The sequence below is a fragment of the Tupaia chinensis genome, unplaced genomic scaffold (assembly GCF_000334495.1).
Source record: "Tupaia chinensis unplaced genomic scaffold, TupChi_1.0 Scaffold000088_1, whole genome shotgun sequence".
Lineage (NCBI taxonomy): Eukaryota > Metazoa > Chordata > Mammalia > Scandentia > Tupaiidae > Tupaia > Tupaia belangeri.
Window position 1 is genome coordinate 2,787,710 of NW_006159550.1, and position 18,128 is coordinate 2,805,837.

At 37.0% G+C, this 18,128-nt stretch overlaps 1 protein-coding gene and 1 pseudogene across 1 annotated transcript in view; one reads left to right on the plus strand and one right to left on the minus strand.

Annotated features, from left to right (window-relative positions):
• The window catches only part of SUGCT (succinyl-CoA:glutarate-CoA transferase), a gene marked incomplete at its 5' end in the record, with an annotated part of 825,119 nt that overhangs the window by 446,978 nt on the left and 360,013 nt on the right, over positions 1-18,128 (minus strand). The window contains 1 exon segment of the mRNA XM_014585757.2: positions 5,028-5,130. Coding sequence (XP_014441243.1) covers positions 5,028-5,130 — 103 coding nt within the window.
• LOC114006818 (THO complex subunit 7 homolog pseudogene) lies at positions 2,651-3,451 on the plus strand (annotated as a pseudogene).

The window sequence follows — 18,128 nt, forward strand, 5'->3', positions numbered from 1 at the left end:
ATACCATCTGCTGGCCCCTGATTTATTTGTTTTAAACTGAACAATTCAATCAAAGATAATAACATACTAGAATCATTCTTAAGCAAAATCCTAAAAGCAAAATGGTGCATTCTCTTGATCCCCACTGTAGATAACAATGCTTTCCAATCCTCTCAGTGGTGTTATTCATACCTATTTTTGCAAGAATTTGAAGTTTCTATTAAAAGCTGCATTTTCTTTTAAGTTTGTTTGGGTTGGAAACCCTCAAACCACAATATATTTCATGCACATGTTCCCAAGGGTATGTTAAATAGGACCATACTGAGGTCAACTAGTAAGTTTCAGAAACTTTTAAGAATTCCTTTAATGTACTACACAATCTTGGCCTGATTAAAAGAAGATATCTTAAGAAAGCACTTGGAAAAATGACTGGCTATTAAATCTATATGCAGATAATCTATATTATACTTCTATAATGCATAGAGCTTTCTGCAGATAATTTGTCATTGAGGAAGAAAAACAATAAAATTGCCATTTTAAAGGCTTTCAATCAAAACTTTTCAAAACTATCAGTAAATACAAACCAAAACCCCCAGGGTATTAATACTTGGATTAACAGTGGATGCTTACAAGATCATTTTAACTGTGCAAAGATTTGTAGTTTATGATCAGAAGATAAGAAAGACCACCTTTCACCTATCCAAGCAAAGAAAAAATATATCATCCATTGTTTTGGTAGTCAAAAGCTAAGTATTCTCAGAATAGGAGACTATGGGAAATTGTTAGGTTTGAATACTTTCTACCATCAAGTAAATTTTTGACATCTACCAAATTCAAACCATAGATCAAATGTAAATGGTCCACTTGATAAGTAGAAAAATAAAATTCTTTCCTGTTCTACTGACTTCTCATACTTTTTTTCTTTCACTGGGTCAGACATACCCCTTTTCACTTCATCAAAGTCTCCCTTCATGCGCCATGTTCCAGGCCTTGTACTTCACCCAAAGCAATTTGCAGTTGAGCTAACAGCTGTGCTGGCACGGCGCACACGGAGAGCTGGGCCCAGGCGCCCATTCGCTCCCCAATACATTCCCACATCTTAACAGAAGTGGTCAGTTCTGTGCACCCAAGGCCAAGAAACTCTGTAGCTCATCAGAGAAAAAACAAGGGCGGACACCTTAAACAGAAGTCATACTTACAAAAACTTTTATGAAAAATAAAAGGATATTCAGCATTCAGACACAATGAAGGGTTGACAATTCCTTGATGTGGTGTTTACAAATAATTTTTGTTTTCACAAACACAAAATCTCACTAGAGTGAGGTTTTAAGTTGATTTCCATCCCCACAGTTACACTGGATTTGCCTCTATCACTACACAAAGGTAGGTAAAAGAAAGAGTTTTAAATCAGAATACAACTATAAAGGACATCATCTAACCAGAACACTACCACGCATCGATTGTCTGCCATTCAGCAATCCCTGAGCTGATACCTTGATAATAATTATCTCATTTAACAGTTTCAGCAACATAGAGATAACAGCCTACTTCATCATTTAACAGTTAAAGAAACTAAAACTTAGAAGGTTTGTAAGAGTGTCCACAAATTTTGACCACAGGTGTAAACCATTATTTATGCTTAAGTCTCTTGAGATGGCCAAAGTTTTCCAAACAACCCTAAAGGTAGAGTTTATCAACCCTACTCAAGCGACACAGGAGTCACCTGATCATTTGGAAAGCCTACATATCCCAGAACTAACCAACTCATTAATTTGCTGATTCATGCATCAACACATATTTATTGTTTACTTGGTATTTAAGTCAATTTTGAATTTAATTTTAAAAACACAGAGATGACTCAATTTATACTAAATCTCCAGCATCTTATACATAGTGTAATAAAAAGTGTATTTAATAAATGAATGACCTTTCTAAGTAGTCATGTTAAATATCACCCTAAGGGCTTTCATAACAATGCATTTTGCAAACTTTTTTTAAAAACTCATTTTTCTCACGTATTACTTTTCTTTCAAATGCAATTTTTAATTTTTTTTTTTCTTTTTAGAGAGAGACTTTTGCTATAGGGCATGTGCAGTCACCAGGGAGACAGAGAGACAGAAGCAGAAATTGCTCCCCCAGGATAATGGCCATGCTACAATCCCTTCTCTTCCAGGGATTTGGGGCATGCACACACACCTGGCGTGAGTTTTAAGCTGCCAGTCCAGGACTCAAACCATGGTCAACTACATGGAAGTCCAACAAAGTAACCACCACACCATCTGCTGATCCCACAAAATTTTATGGACTTCTTTCTAAAAAAGACAAACACTTCCAGGCAAAAGGGAAAGATGATGCCTGCCTCTGTGTAAGTCAGTTTCATAATTCCCACAGTCATCTTTGCTATCTTTTTTTTAATAACCAGAGGGTATGTGCTCTTGCCAGAAAGAGAAAGCACCCTACCCAATGGAGAGTGGTCACACCAATATCTCTTCTCCTCCATTTCCTCTTCCTATTGGGATTTGGGGCAGACAAGCACACATGCCAGGCATGATTCTCAAGCCACCCGGGCTGGAACAGGGACCTGAACCACTGTCAGCGATAAGGGACCCAGCTCTCTTAACCACTAGGCTATAGAACTGGCCTGATCTTGGCTCATTTTAAAAATGTAATAATGGTGGTGAACTCCTCCCAGAGGTCCACAAGCTTCTCTTTTACCCTTTTGCCTGCACCAGCCACAGCCCAGGAAGGAGGGGGGTGGCCACAGGGAGCAGCCATAGGGGCCAGAACTGCAGGACCGGGAACCCAGGGCTTTTCTGAATGTGGGTCATTCCTGGCACAAGTGTCTGTCCCAAGACCCGCCAGACGTATGAGCGCAAACCTCGCAGGGACACCCGAGCTGTTCCACTGTGGTCCTAGGTCCCACGTCTCTCCGGCTCAGCAAGACGAAGTCATGTAGAATTGTCTACCAATTGAAGGAAATGATGTTGGAGATGATGGGAGAATCAATCTGCTAGTGCAGAGTTTCATTAAATGGATCCCAAGAAGAGGGATATAGCCAGTGTCAATGTGTGTTGAGCACACACTCTTAATGTGAATTTTCAATGGGCAAAACTTTGGTGGGGCATGATATGGATCTCAAAAAAATGCAAAAAGCAAACTCTTCAAGCAAAATGAATACAAAAGTCACCAAGGATATGATGCTTTAGCAAAGTGATCCAACATCATCTAGACAGGCATGAGACATTGAAGGGGCTAGGAGCTCTGGGAAAAGAATTAGAGCACCTCTCACTTGTTAAAGACAGTGTTGAGATACAAACGGCTCCAGGTTCTTCTTAGTGCCATCTGTGAACTTCAGCAAACACTGGGAAATGATGGAAAGCTCTCAGAAGTAGAAGGAGCTCAAGAAACAAGCATGGAAGTAGATCCTAAGCCCGTAGTCAGGCTAATTGCTCACCATTTCCCAAAATATTGACATTGTTACATGGTCTTAGTGCGTTTAGAATGGGTTGTGTTCTTAAGATAAATAAAGCTATAGCAGTAAAATTCTGTTTTGAAACATTAATGAACATTTTAGTCATATTTCCTCACACAAAGGAAAATAACTTCAGTATAAATTTATTTCTACTGAAAAAGAAAAACCTCCCCTCCTAAATATTCATGACAAGACCCCAAGATAAAATACCCAACCCATACCCACTGCAGCTTTCCTTCTCTGGCAGCTGCCCACCCATATGCATTTCTAATGTGGAATATATTTCTTTTCTGTTAAAAATCTATTTTTTATTTTTCTATTCAAACTTTTCTTTTCCTACTTTACACATGCTCATGGTTTTTCATGTGTGTTAGGACAGGTCTCTAACCTCAGAGACCTAGACCCAAAGAACTGGCTATTTCACACAACGCAACTCAGCTCCCTGCACGATAATATCACTTCATCACAAGGAATCACCAAGCACTGGTCCACAATGCCATGGGGTCCCTTTCATATGACCTCACATACAACACATCAATCATGTGGGCCCCCTTGCCTCAAATACCAATTAACCATTGTTTTATATATCTGTAGTCTTGGTAGAAAAACAGCAAAAAGAAGCAGAATTCATTCACCATTTTTCTCCATTAAACATTGTAACCACTGAATTAAGTACATTTCGACTTCTTTTTAAACAAATGTTCATATAAGATAAAAGTACCAATGTTAGAGAGAGAGCCCAGTTTTCCAATAAAGCTCTCCTCCCTCCAAATGGTGTATCCATTTTCAGTAACTCATTTCGAAGAAAAACTTACCACTATATAAATATGAAGAACCCAAGGAAAACACACATAATTTTGAAACGTTAGGCAAGATATATGAATAAACCTTCACAGAAAAAATGGAATTCCTCTCCCTTTGGGGTTAATGGGTGGTTCTGAAGCATGGAAAGTGACTTGTTATATTGACTAAATAAAACCAAAACGTATGTTTTTGACATCTAAGAGTAATCACTTGAAGAATTTTGTAGAAGACATATTTTCTTAGATGATCCTTCTTCCTGGGCCCCAAAAGCACCGATTTCTACTCTAGTTTAATTAATGCCTCATCAATGACACCCGTTAATCACAGCATATAAAAACCTCTTATTTGCAGAATTAAATATGCCTTGATTTATACATTTTAAGATAACCATATAGTCAGAAGTGAGCTGTAACTGTGAAAGTCTCATATTTCCTTTTACAAAAAAATAATCTGAGTGCCCAGCTACAACCTCTGAATCGTATGAGTTTCTGTTCTTCAGGAAAAATAAATTTTTTCTGACCTCAGAAACTTTGTGTAGTGGCTGATTAAGAAATACGTCAGATCTGGCAGGCACAAAGTATGATTACAAAATAAAGATCAAAAGTCTCATTAGAATTTAGCATTTCAGACCTCTAACAGTGCAAAATCACGTTCCTGACTTAAGCTGCAGATCAGTGGCTGGCATGCCTGTGTACAAATCAGTATAAACAGAAAAGGGAGGCAAATTGATGTGGTGTTAAACACAGTGCATTGAAAACTTCAGAAAACAAACCTGAGGGTCTGCAAATACATTCTTCATGCTGTTGATTGGGCCATAAGGGACTCCACTGCCTTCAAAGAGATGTAACCAGGTGCTGGTAATTTCTTCTTCAAACCTAGAAACAGACAAACAAGGATGCATCTTCTTACACTCTAAAGAATGTAACACAACCTCTTTTCTTATGTGATCCTCTTTCAAAACAACCAATAGTGACAAAAAAGACATTTCTTAGATTCCTTCACTCCTAGTTCTGAGAGTAGGTAGTCTCCATGAAACGAGTGGCCCCATGAAATGAGTAGTTTTAAAATCCACCGTTAGAGATGTAATTTCTACTGTTTCTGCCTTTATGTACTCTTTGACAGAAAGCCTCTTGCAAAAAGAGATGAAAAGTGGTATTAACAGAATTCCAAATGTGGTATTGAACAATTTCTAATGTAATAATAATATAATTGCAGTTTGAGCAATGCATTCATCTTATTTAACAGTATTTAGGTCTCAGTATATAGTATGTTAGGTTAGAGTAGACACTCTTGTACTAACTTATTTCTCAAAACTAAATAAATAAATAAACAAACAAACTAATGGAGCTGCTTTAAAAGAAAGCTACGTGCCAAGTACATAAGAACATAGCAAACTACACAACTATTGGCCTATAAACAATTTTAGCTATACTTACTCATTTTTGCTGTGATTTATGAATTAGAACTCTAGACATACAGAGACTGATATTTCAGTTTAGCCAACAAAAACTCAAAATAATCCAGTTCTTTACTCTCTGTTTTGTTTCTAGTATAATTTGAGATTAGACTTCACGAACAGAAAAGCATATGTGATTTCTTTTCTTTATTCTCTATTAGGTCTTAAAGAAAGGGAAGCTAATTTTATAACGAGATGTAGTGTTTTCTACCTTGTTAAGGCAGTGAGTACAGAAACAAAATCTTGACTCCTTAGAGACAGTACAGTCATAGTTTCTAACTATGAAGAATTGTAGAATTATTCATTGTTGAAACAGCTAACTATTTTTAGTTAATTAATAATCTAGGTTACCAAAAAGATCTAAAAACATTAGCTAAAATAGGTTATTGTCATCCAATAAAATGCTTCACATATTAGTGGAAGAACTAGTGTAATTATAGTAGAGCTATTAAATATTCATGGGCTTCAGATCTGTAGATTCCATAGATTCTAATTATATTAGAAAAATAAACTTTTTTACCATTTTCCAAACAAGTAAAAAGTATAAAAACAGTATTAATATTTGGAGAATACTTCTCTGATCATACTTAATAAATAAAAGTAAAGAGAAAAAAAATAAAATGGAACTAATATAGCTTCTAAAACATAGGCTGCAGTATGAAGAATGTACAATCATAGAAAGTTATACACAGGATATAATCTTTTAAAATGAAGGTAGCATTACATTTCACTAAGAACCTGATCCTACTTACATTTACACGGAGTGAGTGACTGCTATACGCCAAGCATTGATTCCTGCCTTTCAATATAATTCCTTCCATTTTCTTTTTAATATGATAGATAAAAATGTTTCAATATACATCTTAATTTCAGGACAGTAATGTTAACTATTTAGCACACAACAACTCACTTCTAAATATGCAAAAAAAAAAAAAAATTCTTTCATGGGAACACCACAATGCAAAGTTAAATATCTTGCTTCTAATCGATTCTTCACATTCATATTTTCTTTTCAATGACTGTTAAAGTCATCTCCTGGCCAAGACTTCCTAAAATATATGTAGATATATATTTCATCAGGATGATATATGCTGAAAGAATAAAAGAGATAGTTTGAACCTGGAGCCTTTTCAGTCAGAGTGTCAATTATTTAAGTTTTCATAAGCAGAGTGTTGTAATGGTTAGTCTGATGAATTTTCAAGACAAGTGAATTTATCACCTTGGGACTCACCCAAGTGGCCTGAAAGATCTGCACAGAAAACGCATATCAGTATCCAAACAAACCCGTGGCTACAAGCTAGCCAACACAAAACTCTCTGGGGAATAGTTGAAGTTTTAGTTTATGTAAGCTTTTCACCACTGGGCAAAAGAGAGGGATTTATTTCATGTTATGGAAAACAACGGATGCTCTTTGGAAATAAGACTAGGGGAAGAGGCAGTGTCTGAAGCTGCAGTTGTGACCACTGTTTGTGTCTTTGTGTGGGTGTGGGTGTGGAAGGGTTCCTAAATGCCATAAACTCAATCAGTCAGAGACGGAACATCACTGCATTCCACGGCTCCCAGAGGACACATCCATCATTTTCTTCCAAAAATCTATCTCTTGATCTAAATCTGATGTGGAATCCTTTCCTTTATCTATGCAAAAAAAAAAAGCTTTAAGTGAATGTTTTTATTAACCACAAAAATTCTGCTAAAAAAAAAGGTGGAAAGAGCTAGCTGATCTGAATCCCTCAGGGCAACAGAATCATGAAGATAATACAAAAACGGGTGTCTTTAGATGCAGCTTAGCAAGACTTGAAGCTCATGGGAGTCATCTAGAGACTCATAAACAATTCAGACTTAACTGTGAACTTACTATATCGAGCCATATGTCTAATTCTAGATTTTTGTTGAATTCCCTCAAGGCAAGGAGTACATTATTAATAAGAAAAGATCATTTAGGTAGATGAGGCACTGAATTTAAAAAAAAAAAAAAGAGTTTAAATTTCTTAACATCGAGAAGTAATTTTAAAAACAAAAAATTATTCTCTTTATTGAATGGATTAAAGTCTCAAAGGAACCAAATCCAAGACCAAAGAGATACTAAGAGATCAGGGTCAGGAAGGTGGGACTCAGAGGTAGTTGTTACCCTGGTGATAACTAAATTAAATTGTTCTGTCTGCATTTTGTCAATTTTATCTTCACAACCACACTATAAGTATTAACATTATTTTATCAATAAGAAACTCAGGTTTGTAGGAATTAATTTGCTCAAATTTGAATAGCTTTCAAGCTCAGAGGTCACATTTGAAGTTGAGACGGTTTAACTCCAAAGCCACTTTCTGAGTACATAATGATTACAGCAGAATACATTCAGAAAACATAGGTTTACATATTGTTTGCATTATATATGGTCAGATAACTACAAAAACGCAGAGCAGAGGTGAAACTATTTTCTTAACATCGAGAAGTAATTTTAAAAACAAAAAATTATTCTCTTTATTGAATGGATTAAAGTCTCAAAGGAACCAAATCCAAGACCAAAGAGATACTAAGAGATCAGGGTCAGGAAGGTGGGACTCAGAGGTAGTTGTTACCCTGGTGATAACTAAATTAAATTGTTCTGTCTGCATTTTGTCAATTTTATCTTCACAACCACACTATAAGTATTAACATTATTTTATCAATAAGAAACTCAGGTTTGTAGGAATTAATTTGCTCAAATTTGAATAGCTTTCAAGCTCAGAGGTCACATTTGAAGTTGAGACGGTTTAACTCCAAAGCCACTTTCTGAGTACATAATGATTACAGCAGAATACATTCAGAAAACATAGGTTTACATATTGTTTGCATTATATATGGTCAGATAACTACAAAAACGCAGAGCAGAGGTGAAACTATTCGTCTTTTCCACTAATATCCTTCCTCACTTCCATCTGAAATACTTCAATATATATTTCCTTGCATGATACTTATTCGTTCCTGATGCTTTTAGCAAGAGTTTGTTTTGAGTCAGCCATGGAGATTCCATCAATAAAAAAGACAATCTGTTGTGTGCGGATATCATGTGGTCTAATGGAGATCACAGCTATGGAAATGGATGAACAACAGTGTGAGATGCTGAAGCACAGCCTTGAATGAACAACTCAGAGTTGAAGTTCCAAAGGAGACTCTTGCTAGGCCTGGGGAAGTGAGGCAAGACGGGACTCCAAAGTGAGATGACATTTGAGCCAAGTGTTAAAGGTTGCATTAGTGAAAGATAGTGCAAAGGAGCTTCCAGGCAGAAAGAGCACTGTATAAAAGACTCAACCTGGAAGGAATCGGAAATCTCTTGTGCCCTGAGTGGCAGAAGATGAAATGGAACACAGAGGTTAGAAGCAGAGTACAAAGCATTTTGTCTGCTATGCTAATGATACTGGATTTCTGCTGGCAACAACAAAAAAAAAAAAACAGAAATCTTTAAACAGGGGACTGACATATTCCAGGAAATTAGAATGCAAAGAATGAACCAATGTAGGTGAGACTAGAGGTAAAGAAACTTGACAGAAGGCAACATGTTCTATCCTTCTGATGAATTTCAAATCTGCTTATCAGTAACTTCCACATTATGGTCAAAACTAAAAATTCCCCTGAGGGAACCAACAGGTGGCACAGTGGTTAAGGCCCTGAACGCCCACATGGCCTTAAGCAGTTCAAGTCTCAGACCTCTCAGCTTGAAAATCACATCAGACACAGGAATGGCAGTTGGCGTAATGGCTATGTCGCTGGACTCCCATGTAGTCGACCGCAGTTTGAGTCCCGGACCGGTGGCTTAAACTCATGCTGGGCACATGTGCATGCATGCCCAAGATCCTGAGAGGAGAAGGGATTGTGGCATGACCATCTCCCTTGCAGGGTGATTTTTCGCTTTCTATCTCTCTGTCTCTGTCTTTCTGGCAAGTGCATGTGCCCTATAGCAAAAACTTCACAAAAAAAAAAAAAAAGGAAGAAAGAAGGAAGGAAGGAAAGAAGGAAGGAAGGAAGAAGGAAAGAAAGAAAATCACATCAGGCACATATATGTGCATGGAGAATGGGGGAGAAGGGATTGGAGCATGGCCACCACATTTCATTAGTTATTCCCTTATGTATGTTTCCAGTCTTTTCATAGTCCTCATCCCACCTCTCTGTGCCATAGTTGACGCTATTGACTATTTGACCTTCAAGTCCTCTGACATTCCACTTTCTTGGTTTTCTCTTTGGCCCTTGCCATTAATTAGTTCTTTTGCCAGTTTCAATAGTTTTGTTCTCTTTTACTTACCTAAGTAATCTTGTCATCTCTGTGCAGATGATACGGAAATCCATATTTCAGCTCTGAAAATTTCTTCTCCAGTTTCTAACTTCCCTTTTTCTAGTTACCATAGGATAATTCTACTCAGATGAGCTGTCATCTCCAAAGTGCAACAACGCCATGGATGACTTTATCGTTTCCATTCCTCCAATAAACCTAGAATTCCTCCTTTGCCGGAACTCCCACTCTTGGCTGAGTCTAAGATTCCTTTTTTTTTAATCATTTCTTTTAACTTTTATGAGAGGACTTCAAGAACTTCATGAAAATGGAATTAAAGTACCAGTTTATTTTGGCACAAAAATTTTTGAAATCCATGAACAGTTTTTTCATAATACACATTTTTGGCAAATGCTTTTGAAGGACCCCTAATGTGCAATTATCCTATAGATAGAGTCAACCCTTCAAAAGTAAAGTTTAATTTCTGCATTATGACTATAATTTTAACAATTCTGGCTCTTGATTCTTCACATTTGGATTATGGCAATAGTTGGATTAAAATTTATTGCCTTGGGGTCAGCAGGTAGCATGGAGATTAAGGTACTGGAAACATGATCAACTGCAGTTTGAGTCCAGACCCAGTGGCTTGAAAATCACACCAGGAGGACAGGAGAATGCTAAGTTGGAAAATTGCTTGCACATGAATGTTTATTGCAGCATTAACCACGATTGCCAAGACATGGAAACAACCTAAATGTCCACAAACTGATGAATGGATTGAAAAAGTGTGGCATATATACTCTACAGAATACTACTCAGTCATAAAAATAACAAGACCCTGGCATTTGATAGAAAGTGGTCGGATATGGAGGATCTATTGCTGAGTGAAGCAAGCCAGGTTTTGAAAGAAAGTGTCTGTATCCACTGAATATATACCAACTATCCTAACTCTATGGTAGAGATCAAAATATTAGAGGGCATAAAAGCAGTGAAAATACTTAACGAGGATAAGACAGTGTGGAATAGGGGGGTGAAGAGAAGAGTATAGAGAAAGAGCAAGAGAACAAATAGAGAGGCATGACATTAGTGGGATACAGATATGGCTTATTACCTGTTGATGACGTGTATAGCATTCTCAACTGGATTGGTCTGAGAAGTATTTCATGATGGTTAAAGTCTTTTTACAAGCAAAATGAGAAATAATGATTGACTGGTTAAAAAACCATTGGAATAATAATAATAATGATCGGGAAAAACAATGAAAAGATATTGAATGTTGAAGCGGGGAGATTAATGTCTCTGTATTGACTGACATGCATGGCATTCCCTTTTGAAAAAGTAATGTAATATGCTGTAAAGTTATATGCAAGTCAATGTAATATAAACAAGATTATGATGATAATAAATAAATTTTTTAAAAAAAGAAAAAGAAAATCACTCCAGGTGCATGTACGTGTGCACCCAAAATTACAAGAGAAGAATGTAGGAGATGATATTGCAGTGTGATCATCCCCCCAGGAGGTGATTTCTCACTTTCCCTTTCACTGTCTCTCTCTTTCTTTCTCCAGAGAGTGCACACACTCCATGGCAAAATCCTTAAAATAAAAAAAAAATTTAAAAAAGACTTATTACCTCTCATCTTTCTCCTTTCAATAAGCAAACAATTTTAGGTATGCCTCAAATCTGTTTGACTTTATCCTTCCACAAGATCACTTATCTTCTTTCATAATAGAAAAAAGACCATTCTATCCTCAAAACTTATACGTAGTTGGCACCCAGCACTTGCTAAATGAATGAATATATGACTATCTGGGAAGAATATCAGGCTCTCTGTTACATTCTCCTAAGGCCTCACTGAGACCTAACTTAATTACACTGACGTTGCAAGATGGAAGACAATTTGGGATCTCTAGATTTAAATGAAATATCACAGTGTCGCCTCTTTTTCCATCTCCTTTGATTGTTTCCTAAATTCTGTACAGGAGTATGCCTTGAAGAAAATAAATTTCAAGTTCTCAACAACTAACTTACAATCACATGCTTAAACCATCTTGTTTCAATTTAGGGACTGCCTATCCTATCCAGAGAATCGTTAAGATCTCAGGAATTCAATGGACCTTAAAAATTCATTGTTTTCTGCAATTCTACAAAATCATCATCTTACATATATTGAAAAAAAAAATTCTGGTAACAGGGAACGCACTAACAGTCATGTTAATAGAGTGATTTTTTTTCATTTTTTTATTTCATTTTCTCTTTTACATTCAATCATATTATTTAGCTTACAAACTGAATATTTCAACATGTGAACATTTCTCCCTATTCCAGTTGATAAACTATAAAAGTGTCTTCAACAGATAATATCACATTTCTTTGTCTCATTAATGCTTGGCCTCTCTATTTTTCTTCTAAATTTCTTTCCTCAGACTCTACTGTTTCACACACGCTATATCTGGTATTTATATCCATTTACTGTGAAGCAAGCCAGGCTATGAAGGAGAGACATTGTATTTCCCCACTTAATATATACGAAGTGTCTGCACTCTATGACTGAAACTCATTGACTAAAGGATATAGAAACACAGTAAATGGAGTGATTTAAACAAACACAGAAAGTGTGCTACATCAGAAAAGGCTCAGGCTTCACACAGATCTGGGTTTGAGTCACAAACTCCAGTACCCCCTATCAAAATTACTTCATAAAAAGATCAATTAATAACATTAAAAATGTTTCCAAGTAAAAACAACCACTTATTAAACACTAAGTGCGCTGACTCTGTGTTAAGTAGTTTATATACATAATTGCATTTTATCTTCATGACAACCCAATAAGGGAGATACTACCATTATGTTCATTTTAAAGATAGGCAAAATGAGATTTATAGAATTAAATAACCTTTGAGTTGACATGAACACTATGTAGCAAAGCAAAAAGTCCATCCTGGCTCCAAAACCTAGTGCTAACCAGCACTTTCTACTGCCTGACTTCTGGCAGCAAAGTCCAGAACAGACCAGGCAAAGCTCTGTGAGTGAAGCACTACTTGGGTCTGGTCTCTCAGAGGGCTTAAAAGACAGTCCTTAAAGTCTAACCTCTCAGTGTTAAGTCACTGACAGCCTTTAAGGTATCAGGTACCACAAGAAATGCTTTGCATTTATTCGACCTAGACCTCATAATCCAATGACATCAGTTTTATTATCCTCATAATTGATAAAAATAAGGTGTAAAAAGGTGGAGTGGTGCAGTGTCTTAGTCAGAAGTCTCAAATCTGTCACTGCTGAGGTTTTGAATAGGTTTTCCTCTAGGCTCAATTAGTAGGGTAGACCCTAGATGTCAACAACAACTCAAACTTTAACACAGGTGCCACCTTAGGCATCAGCAATCAAGTTATTGTTCATCAGAGTTGGAGGGGGCAGAGGCAGTTTTCAGAGGGTAACTGTGTACTAGGTGGATTGCCTAGGCTCTGACCAATCCTTACTGCTTTTCAGCTGACATCAATCAACCCTGTTTCCAAAATGTCTCATAATGCTGGCAATTTTTTTTTTTCATAGAGTGTGCAACTCCTAAGAGAGAGACAGAGAGGAAACAGTGAGATGGAAAGTGAGAAATCATCACCGGGGTGGATGGCCACGCCATAATCCCTTCTACTCCAGTCTCTTCCTGGGATTTGGGGGACACGTGTACATGCGCCTAGTATGATTTTCAGAACACCAAGCATGGGACTCAAACTGTAGTCACCCCTGTGGGTCCAGCTCCTTAACCACCACACCACCTGATGATCCACTGGCAACTATTTTCTTAACTGATCCTTTTAAGAATTCTTTGAAGGGCCACAAGGTGGAATGCTGGTAAAGGTGTTTGAGTCTCATGTGGCCAAATGTGGTTCAAGTCCCAGAACCTGCGGCTTGAAAATCATGCCAGGCATGTGTATGCACATGCCCAAAATACCAAGAGGAGAATGGAAAATAAGAGACTGCAGTATGGGACCAGCAGTTGAAGTAATGGCTGTCGCTGGACTCCCATGTAGTTGACCATTGGTTCGAGTCCCGGACTGAGTGACTTAAACTCACTCTGGGTGCATGTGCACACATGCCGAAGATCCCAAGAGGAGAATGGAGAAGAAGGGACTGCAGCATGGCCATCCCCCCAGGGGGTGATTTCTTGCTCTCTGTCTCTCTTTCTGGCGAGCGCACATGCCCTATAGCAAACACCTCTCCAAAAAAAAAAAATGGCTAGAATAAAAAAAATAAAGAACAACAAATGCTGATGAGGCTGTGGTATAAGGAAATTCTCTGACACTGCTGGTGGGAATGTAAATTAACACAATCCCTGTGAAAAACAATATGGAGGTGACTCAAAAACCCTACAAATAGAACTTCCATATGACCCAGTAATCCCACTCCCTGGTATTTATCCAAAGATAGGAAAACACTCAGTTGGAAAGACATCTGTACATCCATGTTTACTACAGCATTATTCACAATTACTAAGACATGGAGTCAACCCAAGTGTCTTTAAACTGATGACTGGGTTGAAAAACTGTGGCACATATATACTATGGAATTTTACTCAGCCATAATAAACAATGAGACCTGCCATTTGATTCAAAGTGGAGTCAGTGAAAGACACACACCATATGTCCCCAATCGATATATACTGAACATCTGTATTGTATGGCAGAAATGGAAAGATTCAAAGATACGATAATAAGAGAGGGTAAGTGTAGATGCCAGAGATGGCAAGGGAAGGGTAGAGAGCTGGTAGGTGAGGGTGAATGTGAGGGGCAAAGGAAAAAAGCATTTAACAAACAAAGGAATGTAAATTTTTCTGTGAAAAAAAGTTCTGTAATTTTGGCTTTATAAAAATAAAAGTCAAAAATAAATAAATAAAATATATTGAGAAAACTACCTGATATTTAATCCTAATTACTGTGGGTAAATTATTTAACTACTCTAAGCTTCAATGTTCTGATCTATTCTAAGAAAATTAGAATAGTTGTAAATTGTTCAGCAAAGCTATAACAGGTACCCAGTACGAGTCATTTACTTAGTAATAGTGTCACTTACAACTAAAATAAACATAATAATAAAGGATCCTGTCTATAACTGCAAAGCCAAGATGAGAATTTTAACAATTTATATAGCAGGGCCTGTTTACTACTGATCATCTTGCAGATATTTTATGGTTATAAAAGTCTAAGCTTCTGGAACTTCCAAAACATTTTCATCTGTTTCTTTTGTCATTTGTTTGTTTCTCTTTCTAGAAAACAGCAGTGTTTGTTCTGAAACCTTTCAGGGTTTGGTAATGAACGTGTCCAGAATCCCAGCTGGTCCTCCTTGCACGTGGAGTTCCCACAGTCAGGAGTGACAACGCAGAGGTTTCAAGCTAGGCAGGAAATAACAAACATGTACATTCTACCAGAAGCAACCAGGACAGTTCTGAAATCACTGATAGAAGTACCGGCATCAAGATAGCTTGGGAAGAGGTCAAAGAGGTTAGGTATACTTTTTGTCTCACCCTGGGAATTGAAGCCAAGTCCAAAACCTAAATTCCTGTTCATGATGAGAGAGAATGACTGCTGGGGTTCCAGCTGTTTCCATTTCTAAATGAGGTCTCCTTTTTCTACAAGGACCTTTCTGTTACAACTTTCCTCTTATTCAGCATTTACTTTCAAGATGTATCAATATTCATACCTGTAAATATGGTTCGTTCATTTCATTCACTGGGCATATGCCGGTGTGAATATTTCACAATTCAGCTTTTCTCCTACTTCTACTTTATCATCTCCAGTGTCTTAGTGTTACATGCAGTGATTCAAGAAACCTTATGAATGTGTCGGTTCATATGAGAGTATTCCCATTCCCCAGGGTGTAATTAGAGAATTAGAACTGCTGAGTCATAAAGCAGACACCTTCAACCGTACTATTGGGTCGTTGGAAAAGTCATGACGCATGCCAAAAAAAAAAAAGCCATGACCTTTCTGATGACTCCTGTGGATTTTGCCAAGTTGCTCTCAAAAGGGCTTGATGCCAGTTGCTACTTCTCCTATGTTCCATATTCTCAACATTTTTTATTGTGAGACTCAAAATTCTGTAAATCTAATAGAGGTGGCATGGTATCACATAACCATGTGATATTTTACATTGCATTTTCCACAGCAGAAGAAATTAAGCATCTTTTCATAAGCTTAAGGGTCATTAAGCTATTCAAAGTTTTGTTTTGTTCTCCTTCTTTATGTCTTCTGTCCATTTTTCAGTTAGCCTCCTTGTCTTTTCTCATGGACTTATAAGAATTTTCGCAGTCTAGATACAAGTCCTTTATGCACTTCAAATTTCTTTTCCTACTCTATGGTTTGCCTTTAACTTTAACTTACATTTTCATATAGAAATTATTCATTTTAATGGTAACAATTTCTGAGATTCTTGTCCTTTAAGGCTTCTGCTTTTTATGTTGCTTTGAAATGTAGACCTAATTCATCACCTTGTTATGAGCAATTAAATAAATTATCACTTTCAGGGTATTACAAATAGTGCATGATACAAGTTAGTGCTTGTAAGTGTTAAATAAATAAAACTACACAAACATTAGTGGAGGCAAACTGTTGGCAGGGAAAGGAAAGAAACTGGAATAGGAGATTTAGACACAAAAATGCACTGCCTACAGGAAACGCCCCTTTGGATAAATCTGAGTAAACTCAAACCAATAGGACTCTAAGATTCAGACAGGAGTCTACAATTCAGTAACTATAAACAGGCCTGTGACACTTCCATAACCCACAGAGAAACAGCTGGAATTTGTTGGTCAGCGTATCTACCATAAACAGAATCACAGATTTAATATTTCCTGTAATTTCCTCAGACCTTATTTCCTCTTAAGAATTTATCTCTACATATAACTGATAAATTATGGTTAAAGTTATCTGTTTTCCCCCTGCATTAATCTCTCTCTCTGTTGTCTGCAAGTCAATTTACAGGCCACACAAAAGAAGGAGTTAAGAGTCCACCCAGAATTCAGTTGCCACCTTCTATCTCAAGGTCCCTTGGGACTTCCCATACACCTCGCTTGTACACATCCTGCAACACTAAGTTAAGAAACCAATAAGTCTGAAGAATCACTCTAATTATTAGCATATTAACAAGTCCGGCCCATCCTAATCAGCATTCACAGTAGAGAAACAATCTTTGCTCTGTACAGACTTTAGGTGTTGTGTGGGTCACTTCTAATGGTTTGGCCTGATCTGAATTGTGGTCACTGTGCATACAGCCTAAGCAGCATTGTTGCAAACATGATATGACAAAGTTGCCAATGTTGCCAAGGTGCAGTGATACTTCATACTACAGGCTAATCAAACTGAAGAGTAAGCCTCTTTCATTGAGATCTCTTGAAAAAGAACTGAAGCAACATATTATTGTACAGAAGAAATAAATCAACTATTAGATTACCACAAAGAAATTATTTGTTTTATGAATAGTTTTTAGAATATCTGTATGAACATATATTTTTAATTTAAAAAAAATCACAATGTTTTGTAGCCATTTTAAATTTAGCAATCACATGGTCATGTCAAGAAATAGTTACATGGTATGTCATTTTAGTGGCCAAAGAGTATTCATTTTAACAATCTACTGTAAGTTACTTAAGTATATTCCTTAAATATTTATGTTTTATTTCCCTAAGGTTTAGGTATACTGCTTGAGTAAACATCTTTGCTGCTAAATCTCTTTATATGAATCCCTAGCTTTCATTCCTAAAAATGGAAATCCTTTAAATGCGCATAATTTTAAAACATTTTTATATTCATTCATTGAACAACTATTTATTGAATTTCTGCTAGGTACTAGGTACTCTCGAGGGGTATAGCAGTATAAAAAATAGGCAAAAATCAGGACCAGCAGATTGCGTAATGGCTATGTTGTTGGACTACCATGTAGTTGACGGTTCGAGTTCCAGACCCAGTGGCTTGAACTCACGCTAGGTACATGTGTGTGTATGCCCAAGACCCATAGAGGAGAATGGAGGAGAAGGAATTGCAGCATGACCATTCCCCCTGGATGGGGGTGATTTCTTGCTTTCTGTCTCTCTGACTCTGTCTTTCTAGCAAGCACACATGCCCTACAGCAAAATCCTCTCAAAAAATAAAAATAGGCAAAAATTTTGATCTTTATAGAGTTTGCTT